Genomic DNA, 21,551 nt, shown 5'->3' on the forward strand with positions numbered 1-21,551 from the left:
ATTTTGGCTCAGGTTATAATCCCAGGGTCATGGGATCAAACCCCATGTTGGGCTCTGCACTAAGTGTGGAGTCTGCTTAAGGTTCTCTCTCTTTCTTTCTCTGCCCCTCCCCCCACTTTCTCCCCCACTCATGTGCTCTCTTTCTCTAAAAAAAAATTTTTTTTTTAATTTCTTTTAACAAGAAATTTCCCTTAAGACTACAGTTAACCTTCGAACAACACAGGTTTGAACTGTGTGGGTCCTCTTCTACACAGATTTAAAAAAAAAATTTTTTTTTATGTTTATTCATTTTTGAGAGTGCGAGAGAGAGACAGATCACAAGTGGAGCAGGGGCAGAGAGAGAGGGAGATACAGAATCTGAAGGCTCTGAGCTGTCAGCACAGAACCTGACTCAGGGCTTGAACCCATGAACTGCGAGATCATGACCTAAGCTGAAGGTGGATGCTTAACCAACTGAGCCACCCAGGCGCCCATTCTTTTTGTTTTTTTTAATTTTAATTTTAATTTTAATTCTAGTATAGTTAACATACAGTGTTATATTAGTTTCAGGTGTACAATATAGTGATTCAACAGGTTTATACCTTACTCAGTTCTCATCATGTTAAGTTTACTCTTAATCCCCTTCATCTATTTCACCTAAACCCCCACCCACCTCCCTTCTGGTAGCAATCACTTTATTGTCTATAGTTAAGAGTGTGGTTTTGGTTTGTCTCTTTTTCTCTTTGTTCATCTGTTTTGCTTCTTAAATTCCACATATGAATGAGATTAAATGGTATTCGTCTTTCTCTCTAGATCCATCCATGTTGCTGCAGATGGCAAGATTTCATTATTTTTTGTGGCTGAATAAATATTCCAGCATGTGTGTGTGTGTGTGTGTGTGTGTGTGTGTGTGTGTGCATGTTTAAACACACACACCCGCTCTTTTTTTTTATTTTTTAAGTTTATTTATTTGAGAGTGACAGAGAGCTAGGGAGAGGCAGAGAGAGAAGGAGAGAGAGAATCTCAAATAGGTTCTGCACTGTCAGCATGGAGCCTGATGTGGGGCTCAAACCCACAAACTGCAAGATCATCTGAGCTGAAATCAAGAATTGGATGCTTGGGGCGCCTGGGTGGCGCAGTCGGTTAAGCGTCCGACTTCAGCCAGGTCACGATCTCGCGGTCCGTGAGTTCGAGCCCCGCGTCAGGCTCTGGGCTGATGGCTCGGAGCCTGGAGCCTGTTTCCGATTCTGTGTCTCCCTCTCTCTCTGCCCCTCCCCCGTTCATGCTCTGTCTCTCACTGTCCCAAAAATAAAAAAAAAAAAAAAAAAAAAAAAAAAAAAAAAAAAAAAAAAAAAAAAGAATTGGATGCTTAACCAATGAACTACCGAGGCAACCCATACCTCTTCTTTATTCATCTATCACTGGATACTTGGGCTGCTTCTATAATTTGGCTATTGTAAATATTGTAAATAATGCTGCAGTAAACATAGGGGTACATATATCTTTTTCAATTAGTGTTTTCATTTCTTTGAATAAATAGTCAGTAGTGGAATTACTGGATCCTATCCTATTTTTAACTTTTTGAGGAAGCTCCATACTATTTTTCCACAGTGGCTACACCAGTTTACATTCCCACCAGTAGTGCATGAGGGTTCCTTTTTTTCTACATCCTTGTTGTTTCTTTTGTTTTTTGTGTTTTACTTTTTTTGTGTTAGCACTTCTTGTTTCTTGTGTTTGATTTTAGCCATTCTGACAAGTGTTAGGTGATATATCATTGTGGTTTCGCTTTGCATTTTCCTGATGATGAGTGATGTTGAGCATCTATTCATGTCTTCTTTGGAGAAATGTCTGTTCATGTCTTCTGTCCATTTTTGATTGGATTATGTGGTTTTTTGGTGTTGAGTTGTGTAAATTTTTAATATATTTTGGATATAAACCCTTTATTAGATGTGTCCTTTGCAAATATCTTCCCCCATTCAGTAGGTTGCCTTTTAATTTCCTTATGATTTTCATAATAACATTTTCTCTTCTGTAGCTTATTGTGAGAATGCAGGATATAATACATATAGCATATACAATATGTGTTAATTGGTGCAATATATAATTGCTAAGGCTTCTGGTCATCAGTAGGCTATTAGTGGTTAAGCTCGGGGGAGTCAGGAGTCATATGCAGATTTCTGACTGCACAGGGGTCAATGCCCCAAGCCTAATGTTGTTCAACTGTACTTCTTCTTTTTCTTTTTTTTAAATGTTTGTTTATTTTTGAGAGAGAGAGAGACAGAGTGTAAGCAGGGGAGGGGCAGAGAGAGAGGGAGACAGAATCTGAAGCAGGCTGCCGACTCTGAACTGTCAGCACAGAGACCGACGTGGTGATTGAACCCATATGGTGAGATCATGACCCGAGCCGAAGTCGGACTCTTAACCGACTGAGCCACCCAGAAGCCCCTGTAGTTTTTGTATCCATGTGTTATTTAGAAGTGTATTGCTTAATCTGCAAGAATTTTAGTTTTTTCCATCTATCATTCAGTTACTGATTTCTAGTTTAATTCTGTTGTGGTCTAAGAGGATATTTTGTATGATTCCTATTCTTTTAAATTTATTAAGATGTGTTTTATGCCCCAGAATGTTGTCTATTTGGGTGAATTTTTCATGTGTGCTTGAGAAAAATGTGTATTTTTCTGTTGGAGAAATATCAATTTGATCCAGTTGACTGAGGTACTGTTCAGTTCAACTATGTCCTTACTGATTTTCTGCCTTTTGGATCTATTGTTGATAGAGGGTATCGAAGTCTCCAAATGTAATCATGAATTCATCTGTTTCTCCTTGTAGTTCTATTAATGGAGCAGTGTGAGAACATGAAATCACCTGTACCTTTCAAAATATGGCATAGTGAACTCTAAGCAGAGATAACCATAGGGTAATCTTAGGCTAAGTATGAATATATTTGAATGTCTTGTAAACTCATTTAAGTCAGATTCTCAAATACTCAGTGTTCATTTTTTTGTTAATGTGCTTTTCTCAAACAAATAACATCACATATACTTGATCTCACAGTCTTCTGTCAAAGTACTTTGACATTTCAGATAATTTAGTGGCTACTTGGGGGATTGTTGTTTTTAAACTGTTTTTTTTTGGAGTTAACTCTTGTATTTAGTTCCTCCAACTGCCTTTGTTGGAAGTTCACATCCACTTCCTTGAACCAGAAGAACCCCATTGCTGTAAAGTTGTTAGGTTTAGTGCACCATTTTGATATTTAACCAGCATAAACAGGACGAGGGCAATTACTTTTATGGGTACTTTTCATTTTAAAAAGTGCTTTCTCATTTTACTTAATTCCAACACCCAACCAGAAAGTTATTATTATTGTTTTTTTAATGTTTATTTATTTTTGAGAGAGAGACAACAGACAGAGCATGAGCAGGGGAGGGGCAGAGAGAGAGGGAGACACAGAATGAGAAGCAAGCTCCAGGCTCTGAGCTGTCAGCACAGAGCCTGATGCGGGGCTTGAACTCATGAACCGTGAGATCATGACCTGAACCGAAGTTGGATGCTTAACTGACTGAGCCACCCAGTCACCCCAGAAAGTTATTATTAAATTTATTTCATGCTAAAGTGAAAATTTTTCCTGTTGTAATATCTCTGAAATGAGAATGCATTTTATAATGAATGACATAATGTAATTGGAAGGTTCTTTTTTCTTTTCTTATTGGTACATGAAGTAATGATTCATTTTACTCATCTATGGAATCTTAGATTCAACAAAATACTGTATTACTATTATTATTAGAGTACTAATTTGCAGAGGAAGAAACTGAAGCTCAAAAGACTAAATGATATGTCCAGAGTCACACAGCTAGTACATGGTTAAGCAGGAAGTGGGCTTGTGATATTAAGGGCTCATTTTTTCCAATGTTTCAGTAGTTCTCAAGCTTTAATGTTGTAAGAATTATCTGTGGAGATACATGGACACCCATACTCTAGAAATTTAGATTCATTATGTCTATGGTAGGGTTTAGGAATATGCATTTCTTAGATGCATCAAGGAACATACTTAAGTATCAACTCAAACTCTGACTTGCTGATAGAAGCCCCAGTTGATACATTGCTATTCAGTAACATTGCCCTTTAAGAGTTTATTAGTGATGAGAATAAGGTCCTTGATATCACTAATAAGAAGTCTAGGAAGCCCCAGAACAATGTTTTGTGGGGGCATAATCATAGAAAGATGTCTTGGCAAACATCACTAATCTATCACAGAGACTCTCCACAAGTGTTTTCAATACTGAGCTTTCGGCTGAAACTTTCAGTCAAGCCTATCTGCTATGCCCTGCTGTGGGCCTTTTGAACGGTGTATACGAATTTAATGGGAAAGAATTTTCATCATTTTTTTCTTCAGTTGACTCTTCATAAATGTCACAGAGAGCTGCTTTTGCATTTTGTTTTGTTTTCTTATATACTGTGGTTGTTTAGGGTGGGAGCTGGTTGCTGGGAGAAGGGCTCCTTCTCTGCTTATGGAGGTTTTGTTGAGATGTCTGACATTATTGCTGCTGCCCAACTGATAAACAATAGCACACCCTTGGTTGCCTCTGCATGATTTTGTGTGTTCAATTTTTCTATCAATAGCATGTAAAGCTTGAAATAAGATTTTAGTAAGTGCATAAAATTTGAGTGTTTTGGGTTTTCACACATTTCAAATCTTATTTTACTTATTGTTGATTAGCTTGGGAATTGGTTTGCTCTTTAATATAGCAATAGTTCCCTGTAGTTAAAAAAGTGTTAATTTGGGTACTCCAGGTAGACACCTTAGTTTTCCCCCTAATTTATCATATTTTTTTAATCCAGAAAATTATTTCACACTAATTTCTAATTACCTCTTATATGAAGCCTTCTACATACAGGAGAACTATAATTGTGTTTTCATATTACTAATACCTCATTACACTTAATATCCAGACTCCATTTTTTTGCATTTACTTTTATTTAACTTGGTACTTTTATTAATTAAGGGATAATTTTGTAATTACTGATTTATTAACTATAAATTTCAAGTGACAGAATAAAAACCAAATAGTTATCTTTATTTCGGCTGAAAAACAAATCCAGATACTGAAGTTGTAACTTTAAAATTTAAGTCCAATTTCTGTGCTGTTTTTCAGAGTTACTCAGCACTGGCTCATTTGGAAAATGTATCATCGCCATCAGCCTTAGCTTCTTGGAGGCATGGGGGTTGGGAGAGTTAGCCTCTTGAGAGCCTACATTAAAGGTTTTTAGAATCTTAAAATTTTCCTTTTGAGTCATCTGACCATAAATAATAATACAACATTCCTGAGTTGATAGAAATGATTTGCCATAGAAATGATCTGTGTGGAAAATAGTTTTAAAACTTGAATCTTCATTTAACTTCCAGACTTCTTTCCATAGGCCATTTTGCAACCTGTGTTGGCAGCAGAAGATTTTACTATCTTTAAGGCAATGATGGTCCAGAAAAACATTGAAATGCAGCTGCAAGCCATTCGAATAATTCAAGAGAGAAATGGTAAAGTGTTGAATTTAGAAATTGAATTGCTAAATGCATTTTGTTTTTTCAGTTTTGATTATTCTGATTCTATTATGGTCTTAAGTGTAGCTGCTTTGTATAAATTTATTTCAAGTTTGAAAATCTGTGGCTGACTTAAGAGACCCAAGAATGTAATCTTCCTGATCAGAGTGTATTTGCCATCTCAAAGAAAGCAGACTAGAATCTAATTTAATGATGCTTTAGGTCTCAGAGAGCTTGATTTTTCTTCCTAGCCATTTTGTTTATGAAATTCAGTATTTTTGAGTGGTTACAGTTATAGTTACTGTTGAGAGAAGGGGACTTCTCTTTTCCTTCTGGCTTATCATTGTTAGGACCTTTGTGAGAGACGGTGGCTCTCCAGAGTTAGTGAGCTTTGGAAGTATTTAGAGGGTTGTTGAAACCATATGGCTGTCTCCCATTTCTGATTCAGTAGGTCTGGGGTGGGGTTGAATACTTTGCATTTTTAACAAGTTTCCAGGTGATGCTAAAACTTTTGGTCTTGGGACCAAACTGAGAACTGTTTCAGGGAAATGGGCAGGTATGATTGCACTACCATCAGGTGGAAAGGAAAACAGAATTCAAAGCCCCAGTAACCCTCTTTTAGTTTTATCTGTTCTCTGACTCTCTTGCCTAATCTCAGTTTCTCTCTAGCTTTTCCTGCTTTTATTTCCTCTTTGTGTATTTGAATTACATTTGACATTTTGACCTAAAACATCTGAGTTTCTAACCATACTTATTATTGTACTATGTCCTTTTCAATCCAGACTCTTATCTCCTTTCAGATTTCTGGCTCTAATAACCTGACCTTGATACCTATATGTTCCTTTGTTCAATGGACCACACTGATATTCTTGACCATGCCTATATATTCTTCTTTGGCAGCAGGACCTTTTTGTAAAAATTGTTTCTTGAACATGTGAGAGCTATAGTTCCGTTGTACTATTTGCTTTTAAAGATCTGGAACATGCAACAAGAGGTTTCTGCTGTTGCATGGCAAACATTGGAGTGTTGCAGGGCCCCTTGTGGATTGTCCTCTTGTTAGTCTGATGTGAGTAGAGACTATTTCTTAGAGTCAACCACCACCATAACTATCCTGTAAGATTCTAGGATGCTTTTCACAGCGGTGAAAGAGGTGATGTCTGTGGGTAGGAGATAACACCACCCTAACCCTGAACTACACATGACATTGTGCTGTGACTTTGATGTAAAGAAACTTAGAAAACAGTCTCTTTCTTTGTCTTTGTACCATGGTTTTCTTTATAAAATCCTTTTCTCTGAATGTTCCTGAAATTATGCTTTATTCTGACCTATTGGATAGAGAATGTGAATAATTATTTTATGTTAGTTAAAATTGTTTTGGGGGGGCTCGATTTTGATAAAAGAGATAGTGAACTTGATATTGGCACTCTGTAGTTTCCAGTTTGAATTTAACTGGAAACTCATTTAGATTTAATATAAAGAAAGGGAACAAGTACATTGGCTGGATGCCTCAGGCTGCCATTAGCAGGAAGCCTCAGTGAAAATGTCTTAATCAATAAGAAATTATCATCTCACAGAACAAGAAGTCCAGAAAAAGGAGGAAAGGAAGATGGTCCATGTTGGCTAAGTTAAGGACTCAGTGATATTATCAAGAATGCTGACGCTTTCCATCTTTATACTCTGCTATTCTCAGGATCTTCTCTCATAATTGTACTCTGACTGCATTGAATAAGACTCAGCAACATCTCATGAAGAAAAGGGGTGTTTCTTCCTGTGCATCTCTTTTTGTTAGCAAGACAACACTTGCATAGAAGCCTCCTAGGAATTTTCCCCTCAGGTCCTATTGGTCAGGATTTGGGTCACATGCCTTTCTTAAACCGTCTAGCAGGGGAAATGAGACTGTTATGATTGGCTTAAGTCACTCATGAATCACTCTGCTGTGGTGGGGTAGGGCTCAGCCTCTAAGTACTTGGCTACCTGCTAATTAAGCAAATCTGGCTTATGTTAGCAAGAGAGGATGAGACAATGATGCAGACTAATGCTGGTGTCAAACTACAGAGTGGGACTGTTTGCTTACTTTTAGGTAAAAACTAAGACTTAGTTTCTGCCATAGTATTTTTAATACTTGGATTTAAGAATGTTGCTTAGCTTAGATCCGGTAGCTAGTACCTTAGAGCAATGTTGATTGTACTAAAAACTGCAGATCATTTGAAAATTGTCTTTATGGTAAGAAACATTCAAAGGCTGTTTGGATTCTTAGTTATATTTTATCAAAGAATTTTTGGAGAAATGCAAATCAGAGCATTATTTTGATGGCTTTGAAGTATTGCATACTACTGCATTATTCTTTCCTTAGTTCTTTTAATTTTCCTTAGAAATATTATTAGAGAATACTAATTGTATATCTTTTGACTGAGCAAAAATGCATCGATGTGTTTTATCGACATCAGCTTTCTGGTTGTGACACTATACCATATTTTGCAAGATGTTACCATTGGGGGAAAACTTAAAAAAGGTGCATGCATAGCATTTCTCTGTATTATTTCTTAAAACTGCATGTGAATCTGCAATTATCTCAAAATAAAAAGTTTAATTAAAAATGTATTTAAACATCAAGGGGATTAGAATCATATAGCTACTTTAATTTAGAGCAGATCCAAAATCCCATAGTCATTTGTGAATAGAGAAAATGGAAGGTAAAAATTAAGAGACATGCTGCTGATGTTGCGGGAATATACTAATTATAGATATGAACACAACACTGATTACCAGTCTACCTGCTTATCAGGAAGATAAAGGTAATAAAGCAAATTCAACCAATTCTTAAAATTACTTGCCATGAGTTATTATTTGCTTGGGCCAAAGTTGGTATTGCCCTGGTTTATAGTTATTGGCCCAATATCTAAATAGAAGCTCTGAGGGCAGAGATTGTTTTATTCATCTTTATATTGTCCCTGAGTGCTTAGCACTGTGCTTTTTCCCATGTAGTAAGCAGGGCTCTTTTCAGTAGCATTTGCTATAGTATGAATGAAGAGTATTAACATACTGTTTCAATTAAAGTATTTTATATTTTGTTTTGTAAACTCTTTTCACACTTAAGGGATACTTTTAAGAGCATAGTTTTATTATTAGGAGCTTAATGATTTCAGTGGTATATACTCAGTATGTGATTAGGGGTGGTGATAGTTTATATTAACTAATTTTAATTGCTATATTATGGTTATTTTTAATAGGTAATACAAATAATTACTAAGAGAATTTCTAGGTAAAATTGTGGGTTTTTTGGTGGGGCTGATTTTCTAAAACAAGAAAAAGTTAAAAAGACCATAATTAGATAATAGCTGAGAACATTTTTAAAACGAAAGATATGAATAAACTGATTTGTACTTCTTGGTGAGTTAGAGTAGTGAGAAATAAATGTTTTCAGTTGAGTTTATATTCTTTTGTGTGGTCTTTGGTTTTGAACAGGTGTATTACCTGACTGCTTAACAGATGGTTCTGATGTGGTCAGTGATCTTGAACAGGAAGAGATGAAAATCCTGAGGGAAGTTCTTAGGTATCCTTCTTTAATTATTTTTTGAATGAATCATTAGTAATATTGTGATATGATCTGTATATATGTTTTCTATCTCCAAAATATTATGAACTAGTAAAAATATCTATATGCTCTACTGAAAACCATAAAAATGATTTATCATTGTACTTGTTTATAACTATGCATAACTTTTTTTTAATTGACAGAAAAAATGATTTTCACATGCCTCATACTATATCAGGCCAAATGGGAGGGTCTTTTTCTCCTCTCATCATGGGAACAGGAAACTAGCCACCAGTGAGAAAAGTTGCAGTTGACCCATCCTGATGCCTGGAAAGGGGCGTAGTGGCCTGAGTAAGCAAGACATTCCATGGCTTCTGGACCTTGGTATTTGAGATGGCTCGTTCTAGGTGTCTAACAGTAGGAGGCTGGACATTCAGACTCCACAGGCCGAATAGCTGACTGGGCAGGTACCCTGCAAGGGAAAAGTAGACAGTGGGAAGTGCTCATCCCAGATGACTGTCTTGTGGGTCTCTTCCTTGCCCCAGTTACACGATTCTCTGCCAGATGCCTGGCATGGAGTGTGCAGCACACTAAAGGAGTAGTTCTTTTTCTCTTGGGTCTGTTGTCTCTTAACCCCTCTGGGAGATTTGAAGGGAGTGGCAATTGAAGCACCTAATTTTTAAATCTCCTTTGAGAATGTATAGGCTTAGGACACTTGTGGCCAATGTGTCCCCTACAGAATGGGGCCTTGTCCTTTGGGGGCCCTTCCTTTCTCTTCAGCCCTAACCACACACATGACTGTCTTATAACATCCTGTAGTTCCAGCCCTACCCACCTCGTTTCAACGTCAAAGCAGAAGGGAGGACAGGCAGGATGGTCAGTAGGAGGATGGGTCTAGTGAGGAACTATGGAAGAACCTCCATGACTTAGTGCTTATTTCCAGGGGATTTGAGTGGTTGTAGGGAGGGAGGCAGGTGTGCAGGTGAACCCAACCTCTTCTGGCCAGGTCGTACTTCCCACAGCAGGGGCAGATGGGAGCCTGAGAAAACACAGGATGCTTTGAGTTTATAGGTTTGAAGAGTTAAGGATATTGATAATAGGTTTAGAGGACTGGTAGTTTGACTTGTACTGGTTGTTTCTGTTGGTTGATTCATGGTCTGAAAATTGATCAGCATTGTACTTTTAGATTTTATTTTCTAAAAAGCCCTTAGGTTTTTGAGGGAGATGTACTACTATAGAGTAGTAGAGCTTAGTTATAAACACGTACGAGAGTTGACTTGGTTATTTCTCTAAATCAGGGGGCCTCAGTGAGCATTTTACAAAAGCTGATAGGGCTTTGGCATAATGATATCAGGAGACCTTTGTGGTAACTCCCATGCCACTGGAAAAATTAGAATGGGGGGAGAGATGGATCTCATAATTTTAAAGTGAGAGATCAGATTTGCCATTCAAATTTGAGTTTGGGATTTCAAATCTGTAGATCTTTGTTCAGTTTGGGGCATTCACATTTCCAGAAGAAATGAGTAAACCCATATTTTATGTTACCATTTTATGCCGTGTATATTATGTCTTTCTCAGTTGACTAAGCTGCTTTAAGAAAAGCCTAATTATTTCCACCTTGGTTTCCAAGATTCCTTAAACACATTGTGAGCTTAGTTTAGAATGTTGTTTGTTGAATATTTGTTCTTTGACCAAAAAAGAAAATTTACTTTTCTACCTTATTTTTGTATATTTCAGAAAATCAAAAGAGGAATATGACCAGGAAGAAGAAAGGAAGAGAAAAAAGCAGGTGCCCACAGAGCATATTAGTATAGTAGAAGTATTTCATTGCTGTTATCTCTCTCTCTCTCTCTTTTTTTTTTTTAAAGTAAACTCACCCAACATGGGGCTCGAACACTTTACCTCATGCTCAAGAGTCTCATGTTCTACCTACTGAGCCAGCCAGGTTTCTCTCATTGCTGTTATCTCTTAGGTTTATATGGCAAGGTTTTGCTGCTTATGTGGAACCACATAGTTCCTCAGAGTATCGTATTCTCTTGGCAATTCTAAGCATTTATATGTAACTTTATAACCATATTCACTTTATAACCCATCCAGCAACCTACCTTTTAAATACCCAATAAACATTGAGATTATTAACTCCCCAAAACTGTAATATCATTCATATTTTGAGAGACTCCTTTAAAAATTTCCCTTAATTTTATGAATAGAGACAATTAAGAAAAATATTTTACTTTCCTGCTCTCTTTGATTCCTTTACTGTTTTGAAACAGCAGCTATAGTTACTCCTGAGGGTCTCCTGAAGATTTTAACATTATCAGCCTGCCGCAGAATGGTTTAGTAATTATATTTCCTGGCATACTGTTCTTCCATTAAGAACTATTTCTATAAAGTACCTAATCTTTCCTAAGGATAAATTAAACATGTATCTGGCTAAGGTGAAGGAAGCTAATATTTATTCTTTCCTCTTCCTTCTTCTAGCTGCTTCTCTTTCTACACTTGCCCAAATCTCTCTGAAGGGAAGGGGAAACCGAATATAAACTCTCTCTCAATCATTCAAAAGTCATTTTCCTTTTTTTCCTTCAATCACTATGACACATGCTTGTGTATCATGCATTGTCTTTGAAAAACCTTATTTCACTCCCAAGGTACCCAGTGAAGAGCAGGAGAAATAGAGATGTTTTAGGATTAAGAGGGATTTATTTATCTTTAAGTAAATCTCCGTTTAGTGAATGAACGTGCAATTCTTAGATATTAATATTTTTAATGTAAGAGTATAGAACAGAAATCAGTTCAAAACTGCTATTAGAAGACATTAGTATGAACACTTTGGTTTATAAGGAAACTATATTCGGCTTCTTGAATAATACTGTGTTTTAGGTGTACATGTTTGGGTTTTTTAAAAACTTTTCTTACAGTTTTTATACGGAAATTTTGAAACACACAAAAGTGGAGCTGATAGTATAATAATGAATCTTCCTGTGTTCATTACCAGCATGTAGGGGCTTCTGTCATGAGCTTCCTAACAAGCTACATGTGATTAGATTTTACTGTTTTTAAGAAAAACAAATTATCAGTTGACTAAGTTCTTTCTAAGATTTAAATGATTTATTTGGTTTAAATATACTCTCCCATTTTAGAAATGGAAATAAACCAGTCGGTGGTTTCTTCAGGCATAACGTGGTAGTGCTATATAGATTATTTTAAGTGGAAAAGCACCTTGTAATTTAGTGAATTTATTTCTCTTAGAGTACTATTGGTGTCCTCATCAATTACATCAATGACTACTCAGGTCACATGAGTAGTAAGGGGTGAAGCCTGGATTTGAACCTAACTTCTTGCTAAGTCTGAAGTACTAAGCATCCTTGTTGGTTACTCTTAGCACTTCATGATTTGAAATGAGAATGTTTACCTCAAAAAGTAAAAGATGTAAAGTGCTGAAAACTTTGGAAAATCTCTTGTTCATTATCGATTTAGTAGACAATATTTAATGACATCTTTGGATAACTTAAGTAGTGAATTAGTCAAAATTAATCTAAAAATTTTTTAATTGTGTTATGAATTCCTGAAGTTATCAGAGACTAAAACAGAAGAGCCTCCAGTGCATGCAAGTGAAACTGCAAAAATGAACTCCCAAGGGGATGGTGAACATTTTGCACACCCACCCGCAGGTAAGGTTGAAGTGTACTGAACTTTCTTTAATAATATGAATACGTAAACATTATAAAGAGTGTGTTACTTTCTCGTGCATACTTAACCTTCAAAATGACTGAATGGCCATTGGTATTTACAATTCTCTTTTAATTTAGCTATAGAAGTTGCAGGTGGGAAACACTCAGCTGACAGAGTGTAGTCCCCAGATTTCTAAGTGAAGCCTGGCATCCAGGGGAGTGAGTCAAATTCCTTGAGGGAGACACCGGCCTTTGTGCCATGGCTACAGCATCCAACATATGTTCACATCACATCTGTTGTTTTCCTTGACCACGGTTATATAGTGTCTGTGAATTAGAAGTTGAACTTGGAAAGGTAATACTATTTTACTAATGAATTCAAGCATAACTAGAAAACAAGAAGTAGCCAGTTGATGCAGAGGTTTAGTCAGGAAATATCATTGGAACTAAAATTGATGAGAATCCTTGTGGGAAATGTTAGTGGATGAACTTGTTCACTGTACAGCAAATCTATTTTCACTATATTCTGATTTCTTTTATAAGAAAACAAGTAATTCTGAAACAGAAGTGGAGCCAAGAGCATGAATTCAGTTCATTTTATCTTACATTTCTATGGTTTTAAAAAAATGTCCTTTTCTTATTTAAAAAAACCCACACAACTGTCAGGTAGATATTGCGATCCTTATTTTTCTGCTGTCTTATTATTACTGTGTTATAAGAAATTCAGGGAAGTTGAGTGACTTGTCCAAAATCACTGAGCACTTAAATGGTAAAACCGTAACTTACTTTGGTCTTCTGCCTCCAAATCTTGTGTTTATAATTGGGGTGCCTGGGTGGCTCAGTTGGTTAAGCATCGACTCTGGATTTCGGTTCAGGTCATGATCTCACTGTTTGTGGGTTCGAGCCCCAGTCAGGCCACATGCTGTCAGCGCAGAGCCTGCTTGGGATTCTCTCTCTCTCTGTCTTCCCCTTCCCCTGCTTGCACCTGCATGCACTCTCTCGTGCTTGCTCTCTCTCTCTCTCAAAATAAATAAACTTAAAAAAAAAGAAGAACTTTTATAATTGAGATAGGATAGGTTTGATTTTTTACTCACTGATTTTACGGTACTCTTAGTTGATAAAACAATGAGGTATAGGAAACAGAAGCAAGTTGATGAAATTGCCTTGCTTCTTTATTCCTAGCAAATGGAATCATTTTTCTTTTTTCATATTCAGATTCTAGGTAGAAAAACTTCATTTGATTATATTTATGAAAGTACCTGCTTTAGATTTGTCTGAGTTCTTTTTTAATTTGTTGGCCTAAATTTAACTTTCTGTTTTATACAGACCTAAGTGCACACTGCTTCAGTCTTGTGTTTGACATAATTTGAATAAATTTGCTTTGTCTAGTTTTTTTGTTTCTAAAATTTTTTAACGTTTATTTTTGAGAGAGAGAGAGAGCAAACGCGCACAAGCGGGGGAGGGGCAGAGAGAGAGAGAGGGAGACAGAATCTGAAGCAGGTTCCAGGCTCTGAGCTGTCAGTACAGAGCCCAATGAGGGGCTCGAACTCACAAACTGTGAAATCACAACCTGAGCCAAGTTCCTATGCTTAACTGACTGAGCCACCCAGATGCCCCTCTAGTTCTTTATCTGTTAAAGTGAAGTTATAGAAAACTTAATCTCAAACTACATATAACTCAAGTATGCACATAAGTGCACAGAAAAAATGGCAGATAATTTCTAAAGTAATGATTTTAGTTTTGAAAAACTATTCTATTTTTAAAAAATGAGTATATCTGATATTCTGGGAAATCATTTTATGCAAAGTGATGGAAATCCATTTTGAAGACCTAATTTGGGAAGAATCAAAAAGCAGTTTGAATTCCTTTTTAATCCTTTTGTTCATGTGTTTCCTTGGTTCTTGCTAGAAATGGATAAGCATCTGTTCTCAGATAGATGCAAAGAGTTGCCAGAGATAAGATGATCTTTTAGCTTCTTGGTTTTCTGATGGTCTACTCCTAGAAATAGAGAAGCTAAGTATTTTGGTTTCAAGTACTTTCCTCTCTAGGTCTGAGTTAGAATATACAAGATGTTCATAACAAAGTCAAGGAAAGAACTATCCAGAGCAAGTACATGAGTTGAATATAAATGCTTATGTGCATGGGCGCTTGGATGGCTCAATCCATTAAGTGTCTGACTTTGGTTCAGGTCATTATCTTGTGGTTCCATGAGTTTGAGCCCCATATTGGGCTCTGTCAGCATGGAGCCCGCTTTGGATCTTCTGTCTCCCTCTCTCTGCCCTTCCCCTGCTCACGTGTGTGCGCTCTCTCAAAAATAAGTAAACATTAAAAAAAAAATAAAAAATAGATACTGATGTGCCTGGGATTCCCCCCTCCTCAGAATGAATGGGATTGTCCTTCTTCAGCTCTCTGCTTCCGTATCTGGGGGCCAAGCGTACCTCCATGTAAAGTCACTATTAGTAAGAATGGCATGTTTAACTCCTGTGAGCAAATCACGACTAATTTGTTGAAGTGGGTCTTTATTTCTAAGTTAGTTTTGTAGCTCTCTGTCTAGGTTGGTTGGAATGTTAGCTCCAGCCTCATCTCTTCTTTGGAGGCTTCCCTTATGTCCAAGAGCCTGAAGAGCTTTTCTTCTTCCAGCCTCCCTGGCCCTGCCAGCATTCCACTCGCTCCATGCTAAAGCAGTGGTCCTTTGGCAAGTTTTTTGTTCATACAGAGACTTATTTCTGGTTTTACTGTGCTGCCATGATTTTCAAGCATTTTGAGACACATAGATCATGTTGTCCCATCTTGTTTTCAGTTCTTGGTATCATCTTTATCTGAGTCTTTTCTTCTCTCACTCTGCTGTCTTTCATGGTTCACATACTTACCCTGAAAATGTTTTGTCTTAAAAATCACCTTATCTTATAGTAACAAATTGCTCAGAAAAGCAATTAGCATTTTAATTGTCTTACTCTTAGCAGTCACCAAATAACTGGAAAATATTGAGTGCTCTCTTATCTCTCTTCTGAGTTCTACCCTAACTCTAAAATCTTTACATTTTATTAAAGAATTGGTAGGTTTGTAGTTCTCTTCAGTATGTATTACAAACAAAAAATGATGTTACTGGCATGCACTCTGCCAATACAAAAAGTTATAGCTTTAAGTTCATTGTTCTGAAAATAAAGGTTCACTTAACAGTTTTTACCTGCAAGCAAAAGTTTGACAACCAATTACATTACCAGGAAGGGATTTTAGTGTACTATTTATTTAGCTTATGTGTCAGCCTTGTATTACATTATAGTGGTAATTCTAATCTTTAGACAAGAATTATACTTCTTGTAGCTGTAGTACCAAACAGCAGGAGCTTGGTATTTGTTGAAATGTCATCATTCAAGAGAAAGAGTAGTTCTAGCTCCTTGAGGACAGAAACCATGTTTATTACTGTCACCAGGTATATGACACAATATAGGCACTGAATCAGTGTGTGTTGATTGGAAAATAAGAAAAAAGTCAGTGAGAAAAAAACACTAGCTCATTTTGGTGAACCTAGTCTCATACTGAATATTTCTTACAGTATTCTAATTGGTCTCTATCTAATTACTGCCAGAAGTTAAAATGCATTTTGCTAATCAGTCAGTACAACCTTTAGCAAGAAAGCTGGAAATGCTGCCTGAAACTTCCTCCTTCCCACAAAAAGGCCTGAAGATTCCTGGCTTAGAACATGCAAGCATTGAAGGACCAATAGCAGTAAGTAAAAAGCACTACTTTTTAAGAACTATGAGCAAAATGGCAAAGTACTAAGAACAAACAATGTAAACAGCCATACACTTGGCTTTTGTTATGATCTTGAACTCAATTTTGAGTTCAATAAGCCAGTGGCTATCTGTGCCACTTATTGTGTGGATTTGAATTTAAATGGCTCCTTCTCTTTTTTGACCCAGAATTTATCAACACTTGGAACGGAAGAGCTCAGGCAACGAGAGCGCTATCTCAAGCAGAAGCGAGATCAGTTGATGTCCATGAGAAAGGATATGAAGACTAAGCAGATACAAAACTCTGAGCAGAAGGGAAAACCTGCTGGGGAAGCAGAGGTATGGATGGCTTTACTGTGTCAAAATTTGCAAATCTGGAGGTGGAATTCTCAAAATCAGAGTGTGTGCAAGACAGTCCTGATAATGAATGTTGCTTGTAGTCCATCCATTCCTATTAACCTCCCTGCAAGTGTAGCACCTGCCAAGTTTTTTTCTACAGTGAAATGGCCATGATACGAACATTTTGTGAGGTTGAGGTGACAGCAATTTCATTATAAACATTTTTTTGTTTCTTTACTTGCCCTGCTGAGTGCTTAAAGATCAGCAGTCTGTTTCACCTAAGCCTTTGGAAATACTTTAATCACAAAGCAATACCGTGGCCACAAACTCCAAGAGATTTTCTTCTCTAAGAAGAGATTTTTGCCAAGAAGAGATTTAGGGAACCCAGTCCACATGTGGCTTTTTAAATTTCTACTTACTGAAAGTGCTCTTTGAGGCAGTATGTTGGGAATTCTAGACTAATGAACCCATCTTATACTATAGCCAATTTTTTCCTTTTATTTTCTTTTGTTTTTTTTTTTTTTGTTTTTTGTTTTTTGTTTTTTAAGGAAATGACAGAGAAACCAGAAATGACAGCAGAGGAGAAGCAAACATTACTAAAGAGGAGATTGCTTGCAGAGAAACTTAAAGAAGAAGTTATTAATAAGTAATTTTAAAAGCAATTTAGCACAAGTTCAAATTTTCTTAAAAATAAATTATTTAATCCTTAAACTGAGCCTGTTAGTTTCAAATATTTGTTTGTAAATGCAAATATAAGCTCATTATTACTACTTTATTAAACTTTTGAGGTAAAGGGTGGTGGGGAGGGCAGCTACTTGAGCTGAGAGGGTATAGAAACTCAATTGCTAGCGCGTTTATTTACTCAAACTTGGCTACCTATTTGTGCTAAGCACTGTGCTGAGTGCCAGGGATACAGCAGTCAACTAGATTGTCAAGGCCCCTGCCTTCATGGGGCTAGCGAAGAAGGCCCAAAGAGCAAAGTGTTTAAAGGGAAAGGTGGTGTTCTAAGCAGGCCTGGCCAAGCCTCCTTGAGAAGGCAATGAATATTCAAGCTGATAGTAAGGCTGATTACAGGGAGAAATGCGAAGGAACAATTCAGGTCCTGCCACCGGGAAAAGAATAAAGCACCTTGTGAGGAGCGGGCAGTATGGTGAGTCTACAAAGAATGAAGGGAGAGGGTTAGTGTGTGAAATTGGAGGTAGGTGGGGTACTGACTTGCGTGGCCTTGTAGGGAATGTGGGAATTTTCGATTTTGTAATGGCAGTGGGAAATCACTGAAAAGTTTTAAAGCAGGGAAATTACATCATCAAACTGTTCAGTTTTAAAAAAAAAGTGTGGCTGCTGTACGGAGACTACTCGGTGAGTTAAGAGTAGTTGTGGGTATACCAAGTATAAGGAAATCCAATCAAAAGACTAGTTATCATGGGCAGTGTTAAGATAGATTTTGGCATTTACATGTGAGGCAAGAGCAAATGGGACTTGGAAAATGGATGTGGGGGATGTTAAAAATACTCACTCTTTCTAGGAAGCCTACCATTAAAAAAGATAAAGGGAATAATTGATTGAGCCTCCAGGGGGGAATGTGGCCCTGGGTATAGGTCTTTTGTGTGAAGTGGCCCTGGGTGGTCTTCTGTAGTTGTTCACAGATAACCAGAATAGTAGAAGACCTTTCTTTCAGAAACTTCCTGTATTGTGTCATCCAACAGGCACCCCCTTTTCTAGTTACTCCTGAGATTGAATTTATAATTCCAATTTATCTCTTTAAATCTACAGTTATAAACTTTTAAAAAGGGATACCAAAATTCGCTTAGCTCCAGTCTTCAACCTGCAGAGAAAAACCAGCATTACTTTACATTTGTTACATTTTCATCACTTAGATGGACAAGAGGAAAAACTAGTGATTAAAACACAGAAATGTTTCATGTAACTTTTTATTAAAAATAGTTTTTATACTGGATACATGTTTACAGATATAATTTTAAGAGAACCTCAGGCATACAAATGTGGGCTCTGGCTTGCTTCAAGGAGTGAAGATAAAGATATAAAAATCCTGATCTGCCTGAGTGAGGGTAGTCATTAAGACAGTAGCTAACATGTGGAAACTTAATATTCTTTCAAGGGATACTTTAAGCCCTCTTTTCATATCATTGTGGGTGAGCCTAGGTACCAAGAAGACTGTTATCCTGTAAGTCAACAAAACATTCACATTTCTGCTATAAGAATGGTTCCTATCTATGATGATGAGGATTTAAATGTTTGACTCGTGGCAATTCTTCAGAAAGGAAAATTAAACTCTCCATAAGGTATGGAGATAATATTTCCTACTGGAACTTTAAAATTACTTAATCAGTAAGAGTCAAGAGTAAATAGGGAAATGCTTTAGACCTGGGCTTCTTAGATGACAAGAGGAAATTCATTAAGAGCTAAGAGGAGTGAAAGGGGCTTCACAGAACTTTCTTGAAAGAAAATGTATTCAGATGGTAATTTTACTGATATTAGTTTAAATTATCCTGAGTCACTTGCCTCTTAAAGTGGAAGGTCTTTTTCATTATATGAACCTTTAATCAAAGAGATAAGACTAGCCCCATGCTGTGATGTTTTGGTGCTGGGACTTCATTTGCCCAAGGCACACCTTCTGTAAGTAGAATCAGTAATACTTAAAGTGCAGTCAACCTTTGTTAGAATTATTTCATTCAGATTGGTGTTTGACTTAGTGGTTTATAATAAATATCTATGGATAATTTATTGACTTTTAAAAGATACTATAAAATGGACATATCTCAAAATGGAGTTAACTTATATTTACAACAAACCAAACAAAAGCAACAATCATAGAATTACAGGGTCACATTTTAATTCCTGAATTTTACAGGTCAGCATTAATATCACCACATGTATACAAATGGTGTAAAACAAGTACAGTGGTATTTTTTTAATACAAAATAAACATCTGTTTTATGGAAAAACTATACTTCATATCTACACAGACAGCCCATCTTTTCCAAACAATAGCCAAAATTAAAATTAACTACAAAATCTCCAAAACAGGGGAAACTGCTTCAGTTTAAGCTATTCCAGGAAAAATGGACCCATAACACATTACAAGGGTGATCTGAAGATTGTAGCTGGAATTACTATTTTTCACTTTTCTTCCCAATGCATTAAATTGTAGTTTGGGGGACGTTTTTCTCACTTCAGCATGATCTCAGATCATAGATGAGCAAAACTAACATTAAAATATTTACAGTTAACTTGCTGTTCTAAAAATAAAACTTCTTAACTGTTTGCCTCAACTTACTATTTTAAGTTCATTTACGTACATGGAATGTGCTTTTATTCTTTAAAAAAAAAAAAAAGCAGCTTTAATATTACACCCTTGTTTATGGAAAAACTTCATGTGCTGCATACTGACTTTGATACTGAAGTAACTTCTTGGATCAAAATGGCCTCTAGATATGCCACTTAATTCAGCACTATTCTTTGTATGGGAGTCTTTATAAATTACACTTTAAAACTAGCTTGCAGCTCTGGACAGAGACAACTTAACAAAACAGAAAGTGACTTCAAAGTATCCTCCACCAAAGAGTGACTGGGAGGGAGACAGTTGGAAACATTCTGTTCAACCCACTCCCAAGTTTCTAGAAAAAATCATTTCGAAATACTGTACTGATACTTGGCATCAGTTATCTCTAAAAGTGCTGATTTTAAAGTTCTACTGACAAAACTCTCCATTTTGAATCCAGCTTGTTTTCATCAAAATACATACTGAAAATTCATGGTGTAGAAAACTCAACATGTACTGTAACACAGAGTGTACTTCCCTCCAACTACCTATAAGGCTGAATTTGTTAAAACTTCAAAAAATGGTCCCAACAGCATAACTTCACTTTTATGATAGTTGAATTTGTTTTCCATAAAAAATTTTTTAAAAAGAGGCAACTGATTAAAAGAACAACATGGCCAGCACCATTATACAAGTAATGTTATTGGGTTTGTAACTAAAGTTCTGCAATTGTTTCTAGATCAGATACCCCCCCCCCCCCCCCGGAGCAACCCTGCATTTAATATTTTATCAACCTTGTCCCTCCCCAAGCCATTCCCAAACCTGAGAGTTTCCTCACTGAGAGGCTATCTCCCAGGTTCAGGTCACTAACCTTTATTTGACAGCCTGAAAGGCAAACCCCTTAATTACTAGCAAGCAATCAAGTTCCTGGGAAGCCTTTTTTTTTGTTTTTCTTTTTACAGAACTAAACTCTCCTAGCTGATATACTGAGTATCTTTTGCTACTCCTTGTATATTTATAAGTTCAAGTGAGAAAGCTTTCTGATTCAGATTTTCAGCTCATTGAACAGATGCAGCATTTTAGTAAGACCACACGTTTCAGGGTCCCCAGTAAGTATTTTATGAGCCAAGACGAGGTCTTTTCCTGGGAGATGTTTCTTCTTCTTCATCTTCCTCTTCATCATCTGGATAATCCACTAAACCAACCAAACTGCCCTATTGAAGAATAAAAAGACTTTTTTTTAAATACATAAGGGAAAAAAAGCTGATTAGTGCAGTTGCTTTTAATTTTTTTTTTTTTTCAACGTTTTTTAATTTATTTTTAGGACAGAGAGAGACAGAGCATGAACGGGGGAGGGACAGAGAGAGAGGGAGACACAGAATCGGAAGCAGGCTCCAGGCTCCGAGCCATCAGCCCAGAGCCTGACGCGGGGCTCGAACTCGCGGACCGCGAGATCGTGACCTGGCTGAAG

General features: G+C 36.8%; 2 protein-coding genes across 5 annotated transcripts in view; one reads left to right on the plus strand and one right to left on the minus strand.

The window, feature by feature from the left end:
• The window catches only part of CFAP36 (cilia and flagella associated protein 36), a 30,165-nt gene extending 12,653 nt beyond the window's left edge, over nucleotides 1–17,512 (plus strand). The window contains exons 4-10 of one of the 2 annotated variants that reach the window (XM_049651496.1): nucleotides 5,401–5,515; nucleotides 8,984–9,071; nucleotides 10,791–10,842; nucleotides 12,625–12,724; nucleotides 16,314–16,453; nucleotides 16,648–16,797; nucleotides 17,346–17,512. In XM_049651496.1, coding sequence (XP_049507453.1) covers nucleotides 5,401–5,515; nucleotides 8,984–9,071; nucleotides 10,791–10,842; nucleotides 12,625–12,724; nucleotides 16,314–16,453; nucleotides 16,648–16,797; nucleotides 17,346–17,447 — 747 coding nt within the window. In that variant the 3' untranslated portion in view covers nucleotides 17,448–17,512. The remainder of the gene's footprint in view (nucleotides 1–5,400; nucleotides 5,516–8,983; nucleotides 9,072–10,790; nucleotides 10,843–12,624; nucleotides 12,725–16,313; nucleotides 16,454–16,647; nucleotides 16,798–17,345) is intronic. The other variant, XM_049651497.1, reaches the window with a different exon arrangement.
• Nucleotides 17,513–19,629: 2,117 nt separating this feature from the next.
• The window catches only part of PPP4R3B (protein phosphatase 4 regulatory subunit 3B), a 65,018-nt gene continuing 63,096 nt past the window's right edge, over nucleotides 19,630–21,551 (minus strand). For all 3 annotated transcript variants that reach the window (XM_049651494.1, XM_049651495.1, XM_049651493.1), the window contains one exon: nucleotides 19,630–21,294. In XM_049651494.1, the coding sequence (XP_049507451.1) occupies nucleotides 21,199–21,294 (96 nt within the window). In that variant the 3' untranslated portion in view covers nucleotides 19,630–21,198. The remainder of the gene's footprint in view (nucleotides 21,295–21,551) is intronic.

Source organism: Panthera uncia (assembly GCF_023721935.1).
Source record: "Panthera uncia isolate 11264 chromosome A3 unlocalized genomic scaffold, Puncia_PCG_1.0 HiC_scaffold_11, whole genome shotgun sequence".
Taxonomy (NCBI): domain Eukaryota; kingdom Metazoa; phylum Chordata; class Mammalia; order Carnivora; family Felidae; genus Panthera; species Panthera uncia.